This window comes from Panthera leo, chromosome D1 (genome assembly GCF_018350215.1).
Source record: "Panthera leo isolate Ple1 chromosome D1, P.leo_Ple1_pat1.1, whole genome shotgun sequence".
Classification (NCBI taxonomy): Eukaryota; Metazoa; Chordata; class Mammalia; order Carnivora; family Felidae; genus Panthera; species Panthera leo.
The window spans coordinates 7,545,524-7,553,281 of NC_056688.1; the positions used below are offsets into that span (position 1 = coordinate 7,545,524).

At 40.1% G+C, this 7,758-nt stretch overlaps 1 protein-coding gene across 1 annotated transcript in view; it reads left to right on the plus strand.

The window, feature by feature from the left end:
* DDX10 (DEAD-box helicase 10) overlaps nucleotides 1–5,068 on the plus strand; it is a 272,994-nt gene extending 267,926 nt beyond the window's left edge. Inside the window, exon 18 of the mRNA XM_042907262.1 lies at nucleotides 4,387–5,068. Within this exon, the coding sequence (XP_042763196.1) occupies nucleotides 4,387–4,564 (178 nt within the window). The 3' untranslated portion in view covers nucleotides 4,565–5,068. The remainder of the gene's footprint in view (nucleotides 1–4,386) is intronic.
* The last annotated feature ends 2,690 nt before the right edge of the window (nucleotides 5,069–7,758 follow it).

Consider the following 7,758-nt stretch of genomic DNA (forward strand, 5'->3'; position numbering starts at 1 on the left):
TTAAACAGGATGGGCAATACACAATCAGATTAAGACTCAATATATTTTCTTTTTTAAGGCCCTTTCCACTAAGAATTAACTGTCTCTGCTAACTGAATTTCCCATTATGGGGAATTCTTTTCACGTTTATCTCTTCAAGTACCCTTTGAAAATGCAGTTGTTTGAGGCTTGAAGTAATCTCATAGTGCTGTCTCATTTGTCTTTCCTCCGATGGTGGGAGAGAATGGCTGCTGAGTCAGAGCATTGAGCATTTCTGGGAGGTGAAATGGGAAATTATTTACGGCTTTGCTTCAAGCTGGGCATAAGTAGATATGCTGATTAGGCAAATTCACTCATAGCCAGGCATGCTTCTTAAGAAGTAATATTCTCCATTGAAATTTGAGCACTTTGTTCTTTTTTGGAATATATCATATGCTTGGAATATGATACTTCTGTGGATTTTTTTTTTCTGCTTTTCTATTATATAACATCAGTGTAAGAATTTATTTGAAAGGAAGTAGTTTATAAGCAGAAAGGAAATTAACATGTATTGAGTATTACTATGTTCTTGACTTTATATAATTTTAAGTAATTCTTATAGCAATTCTGCTAAGTAAATTATATAATCTTCACCTTTACAGATTGAGACTAATGCTTAGAAATGTTAGTTGATTGGCTAAGGTTTGACTGTGTTAGTGCCAAATCAGTGTTCTTTCCACAGCTAATTATTTTCTTTCTTGTCTTTCAAATACTAACTGAAGCTAGTCAGCTTATTGCTTTCGGTAACCTGGCTTTGGAGCTAAATTTAGAGTCCTTGGGTTCGAATCCTATGTTTATAATCTGGGTACAGTCATTTAATCGTAGAATGAAGCTAATGCTCCCCAACCAAGGATTTTCCTGAAGATAAATGATGTAGTCTGTATAAAGCATGTAGCACAGTGCCAGACCGTTAGCAAGCCTTTGACGAAGGGTTGCTACTATGAAGGCTATTAGATGGGCTTTTAGTTTTGCTTTAATCCTGCATCCAGTAATTGGGTCATCTTTGAACATGATGATGGTATCTCACAATACTTTGAGAATGTTTTGCTGTTTTGCTTTTTCTTTTATTTTTAATGTATAAAGTGATTTCCTGTACCTTCAGAAACTAGCTTTATGTTTATGGTCTGTGCCTCAAGTGTATGCAGAACCCTGCAGTAACAATGGTGGTTTGGTTTTTTTAAATTGAAGTATAGTTGACACACAATTTTACATTAGTTTCAGGGGTACAACCTAGTGATTCCACAACTCTGTACCTTATGCTATGCTCACCACAAGTGTAGACACCATCTGTCACCATACAACACTATTACAGTAACATTGATTATATTTCCTATGTTGCGGCTGTGATTTATTCATTCCATTAGTGGCGGTCTCTACCTCCTACTCCCTCATTTCACCTGTCCCCCTGCCCTCCCTCTGGCAACAACCAGTTCTCTATGTTTATGGGTCTGTTTTTGCTTTTCGTTTGTTTTGTTTTTCAGATTCCACATATAAGCAGAATCATATGGTTTTTGTCTTTCTCATTCTGACTTCATTTAGCATAGTATCCTTTAGATCCATGCATGTTGTTGCAAACGGCAAAAGCTTTGTTCTTTTTTATGTCTGAATAATATTCCTATCTGTATATCTGTGTGTGTGTGTGTGTGTGTGTGTGTGTGTGTGTGTGTGTATGCCACATCTTTGTCCATTCATCTGTCGATGGACACTTAGGTTGCTTCCATATTTTGGTTATTGTAAATGCTGCAGTAAACATAGAGGTACATGTATCTTTTTGAATTAGTGCTTTCATTTTCTTTGGGTAAATACTCAGTAGTGGAATCCTGTGATATTTCTATTTTAATTTTTTGAGGAACCTCCATACTGTTTTTTATGGTGGCTGTACCAATTGACATTCCCACCAACAGTGCACCAGGATCCCTTATCTCCATATCTTGCCAACATTTATTACTTATTTTTTTTATACTAGCCATTCTAATACCTCATTGTAGTTTTGAATTGCATTTCCCTGATAATTAGCAATGTTGAGCATCTTTTCATGTGCCTGTTGGCCATCTGTATGTCTTCTTCAGAAAAATGTGTATTTGGTTCCTGTGCCCATTTTTAAATTGGATTGTTTGGCTTCCTTGGTGTTTAATTGTATAATTTCTTTGTATATTTTGGATTTTAACCCCTTGTCAGATATGTAATTTACAAATACCTTCTTTTCAATAGGTTGCCTTGTTGTTTTGTTGGTGGTTTCGTTCAACTGCAAAAGCTTTTTAGGTTGATGTAGCCCCAGTGGTTTATTTTTTGCTTTTCCCTTGTGTGAAGAGAGACATGCTTGGAAAAACGTTCCCAGGGATGATGTCCAGAAGATCACTGCCTGTATTTTCTTCAAGAAGTTTTATTGTTCAGGTCGCATATTTAGGTCTTTAATCCATTTTGAGATTGTTTTTGTGTATGGTATAAGAAAGTGGTCCAGTTTCATTCTTCTACCTGTAGCTGTCCAGTTTTCCCAGCACCATTTATTGAAGAGATTGTCTTTTACCCATTGTATATCCATATTTCCTTTGTCATGGATTAATTAACTATATAAGCTTGGGTTTATTTGGGGACTGTCTACAGTACCATACTGTTTGAGTCCTATAGTTTTGTAGTTTATTTTGAAATTTGGGGCTATGGTATCTCCAGCTTTGTTCTTCTTTCTCAAGACTGCTTTGGCCATTTGGGGTCTTTTGTGGTTCTATAACAAATTTTAGGAGTACTTTTTCTAGTTCTGTGAAAAATGCCATTGGAATTTTAATAGGGATTGCATTGAGTCTGTAGATTGCTTTGGATAGTAGGAGTTTTTAACAGTAACTCTCGGTCCATAAGCATAGTATATCTTTCCATTTATTTGTGCCATCTTCAAATTTCTTTCATCAATGTCTTATAATTTTTAGAGTATAGATCTGTCTCCTCCTTGGTTAAATTTATTCCTAGGAATTTTATTTTGTTTTGTTTTATTTTTTGGTGCAAGTTTAAAAAAATTTTTTTAAGTTTATTTATTTTGAGAGAGAAAGAGAGAGAGCAAAAGTAGGGGAGGGGCAGAGAGAAGGAGACACAGAATCCCAAGCAGGTTCCATGCCACCAGTGCAGAGCCTAATGGGGTACTTGAATTCACGAACTGTGAGATCATGACCTGAGCCGAGATCAAGAGTCAGATGCTCAACTGACTCAGCCACCCAGGCGCCTCTTTTGGTGCACTTGTAAGTGGGATTGTTTTCTTAATTTCTTTTTCTGCTTCTCCATTATTAGTGTATAGAAATGCAACACATTTCTGTATACTGATTTTGTGTTCTGCAACTTTACTGAATTTATTTCCGATAGTTTTTTTTTTTTTTTTTTGGTTGAGTCTTTAGGATTTTCTATCTTTAATGTCATGTCATTTGGAAATAGTGACAGTTTTACTTCTTCCTTAACCAATCTGAATGTGGAAATAGTGACAGTTTTACTTCTTCCTTAACCAATCTGAATGCCTTTTATTTCTTTTTCTTGTCTGATTGCAGCAGCTAGGATTTCCAGTACTATGTTGAATAAAAGTGGTAGGAGTGGAATACTGTAATAATGTTTGTTTTTTCAAGACAATGTTTGGGTCTTAGATATAGACTTTAATTTTTATTTGTTTGTTTGTTTATTTATTTATTTATTTATTTATTTTTGAGACTGAGAGAGACAGAGCATGAGAGGGGCAGAGAGAGAGGGAGACACAGAATCCAAAGCAGGCTCCAGGCTCTGAACTGTCAGCATAGAGCCTGACACGGGGCTCGAACTCACAGACTGTGAGATTGTGACCTGAGCCGGTCGGACGCTCAACCGACTGAGCCACCCAGGCACCCCATTAAATGGAGAAAGTTTATTTGATGTCTTAAATAATTTGACATTTGAGGTTCTCTTTTACTCTAAACCTGTATATCACAACTTCATACAACAGATGTTAGTATCTGGTATCCTGGTATCTGTTAGCTTACAGATTGCTACCAAAACAGTAATCTAACTTTAATACAGGCAGTTTGCTGTGGCAGGACAAGCACAGATAGGAGCCAGAGTGCAGGCCATCAGTGTCCCCAGGTTGTGGATGATATAACTGTAGCTCCCTAGAATTGTGAGGATTGGATGAGACTGCCTGTGCAGTGCCTGGTGCATGGTAGGCCTTCTGCCCCCATCTGTTAATAGGAAGGTACTTATGACATACAGATATCCTGATGCTGTTACAGTTTCTTTCTCTCTTGAGTAATAATATCACTTTACCAACTCTCTGTTATTGGTGATTTTGTCCTATTTTAAGTGTTTGATTTCATAATGGATTTAGTTGTTTATCAAGTAAATCGTTGGATTTGTTCCCACCAGTGATACCAAGAAGAAGCAGGGAATGAGGAAAAGGAACAACAGCGAAGTGGAAGACGTGGGACCCACGAGTCGTAACAGAAAGAAGGCCAAGTGGGAGACCTTAGAGCCTTTGGACACAGGCCTGTCTTTAGCAGAGGATGAAGAGCTGGTGTTACATCTGCTCAAAAGTCAAAGCTAGATGCTCCGTGCTCTTCTCCTTGAGACCTCTGGTCATGATTATGTGGACAAGAAGTTGAAAAAAACAGTTGGCTTTGGGGCACTTAGGTAACATGAGCCCCGTGCCCAAAGGATCTGTCCTCGGACCAAAGCAGTTCTGTCTCTAAGCCCCTTTCACGGGACATGCTTGTGCCATCCCAGAGCAAACTCAGAGTGAGGGTGGATTACCAAGTTTCTTGATCCCATTTTCCAGCATGTGCTCTGTTAGATCTTATCCGTGGATTCCTACATCTTGTCACTCGAAATGCTTCCTTTGTTTTACCGACAACTTCTGGAGACCTTGTTTCATTGTTAGAAATTCCTATCTTGCTTACCATACAGAAATTTCTGTGTATTATTAAGCAAAATTGCTCACATTTTTGATGTATTTAATATCTCTAAAGAGACAGGGTAAGATGGACCAGTCCCGAGAAAAGAGTATTTTTGAATTGCAACGATCAATAATAAACATATTTCCTATAAAATACTAATGTTTTCATTGTGTCCAGTAATATAAGAGCACTCTCAGGGCAAGATCCCTGAGTACAATGCTTAGCCAGTTCCGGACAGTGAATTTATCATGTTCTTAAATTAGCTTTCCTGAAGATAATCGCTTAGCTTGTACTGGCAGATTGCGTGGCCGCTTTTGAAACCTGTACCATTCCTACACCTGGAGACTGTGCTCCACATCCAGCCCTGTAGCGAGCACCCAGTAGGCTGTAGGTCTCTCTTTTTTTTTTTAATTTTTGTTTAATCTTCATGTCATTTTTGAGAGAGAGACAGAGAGGCAGAGTGCAAATGGGGGAGAGGCAGAGAGAAAGGGAGACACAGAATCTGAAGCAGGCTCCAGACTCCAAGGTGTTAGCCCAGAGCTCGACGTGGGGCGTGAACCCGTGAACCATGAGACCATGACCTGAGCCGAAGTTGGACACCTAACTGACCGAGCCACCCAGGCGCCCCTAGTCTTCTCTTAAGTGCCTTGTTCGGCAGGCACCACGGAGCCCCCCACCGAGCCAGCTCCTGGTAATGAGTAAGAAGCAGAACAAGACAGAACCTGTTTTTGGTTATTCTTTGTGGGGAAAGAAACCTGGCTTTGGCATGCCGGTTCTACCATAGATTTGTCACCCCCTCGTTGTTCTCTGCCCTGGCTGCTGCTCACTCCGTGCACAAACATACACAAATAAATTTCAATAACTGAGTGCAAATCACTCACGAATCCAAGGAAGTATCCCTCCTGCATATCCCACAGACACTTCCAACTCAGCCTGACTCCGTAATGTCTCTGCTTGGTGTGATCGGTGTCCCTCAAGGGCAGCACAGAGAAACTCGACCACCCTTCACTTGGCTGGTTCCGTTGATTCCTCTGCATGTGACTCTTCTATCCACTGTTTTTCCTTTATCTTCCCAGCTTCTGTCTTCAGTCAGAGTTCAGATTCTCCTTGAGACATTACTCCAGTGACCGCCAGCTGGTGCCACCAGCCTCCCATTTCTGTAGCTGAGCGTTCCACTGTGGCCGCAGTTGTCTGCGTAGCGCTGAGCTGAGCTGTTTCTTGCTTCTGTTACCGTGCTTATCATGCAGTGTTCCAGATGTTGTTTATAAGCCTCTTGCCCCTGTTATGTGACAAATTTCTAGACTGTCTGTGCTTACCCATCCTGTGCACTCCCAGAGCTAAATACAGCACCTGCCCTTTAACAGGTTCTCGGTAAGGCTTATGGAATTAATGAACGAATAGCAAGAGACCAAAATGATTTAAGGTATGTTGTGTGCATTGCCCCCTCTGGTAGGAAGGATATAGGGTGTTAAGAAATTTGACACCTGGATGAAATGGCTCTTTTGGGGAAAATTGATGGGAAAGGAATTTAGGGTACGACAGCCAGGGAAGATTTCGAAATTAAATGATACGGTACAGGATTTCTTGGCCTTGAATATTTCCAAAGGACAGAAGTATGTAAACTGAAGGTTTACCTATTTCAGTTTGTCAAGAGTGTATATACACTGAGGGTTCACCATTGAATTCACTTTGTGCAATTTTGGATTTTGTTTGTTCTAACCCAAAAGAAGGATTAAGGCAGTTTTATTCCGTGTTTGTGAACATTCAATAGATATATTGCCACGCCTTTAGTTCATAAAGTAGTTTGAGTTGTATTCTGTCCCTCGAACTGAATAGATCCTGACTAATCTATACATTGTAGGGGATTTTAGTTTGCTGGTTTCGAAAACTAGTTAAAACCTCAGAACAGCGTTGATGGAAAACTCAGGTAAACAACACAGGGTAGATTTTGTTCGGTGTTTACTGTATAGTATTACTTTTTAGCAGATATTCACTACACCCCCCCCCCTTCCTTGCTTTGCAAAGCATAATTTTCTCCGCCCCTCCTGTTGGGCCTGCCACATGGCTTACTCTAGCCCATGGAATGTGTGGAAGTGACTGTGGGCCAATGTAAGTAGAGCCTTTAGGGTGTATTGATGTTCCGTCAGCCGTCTCCCTTGATACTAGGACCAGAGAGAGGGTACTGCTTCAGTCTGGGTCCAAGTGAGAAGACATGTTAGACCTGTGGCCACCACATCCCCTCTAAATCTTGGGGAGCAAGAAATCCTCTAAGACTTGGGGAGAAAGACTTTTTTCAGAGAAAAAAGATAAGAGAAACTTAATAGCCAATGAGTAAGAGCATTCATCCTTTCAATAAATGTTAATAAATTCAGCAACTACCATATGTCAGGCTCTTTGCTTGTGAGAAATACAGAATGTTCCCTCCCCTGCTCCCATATAGTGGGGGGAAGGAGAAGCAGGCTCATAGTTTTCGTGCATTATGAAAGGAGGTGGAAATTCTGCGTTAGCATTGTTGCTGGCGTGCAGGAAGGGGGGACATAGATAGTGACTTGGCCGAGGACCCAGAGGCTAATTCTTGCTTGATGCGTAACTGAGGCCAAGAGGCTATTACCCACTCGTGTAAAATGATCCCTGAAATTACATGAGCCTTTTAGAGCAGATACACCCAACAGCCCAATCCTTTGGAAGGCTGCCGTCTTATAAGCTTAACGTGGCATTTTAGATTTGTTGGGAGCTATAAAAAATGGGTAAGTTTAATTAAATGTAATTAATTTTGTTATACAACATTTGAAATACCCTGAACATGAAGAGTCATCTCCATGCGTGTCAGAGTCTGCCAGAGGAT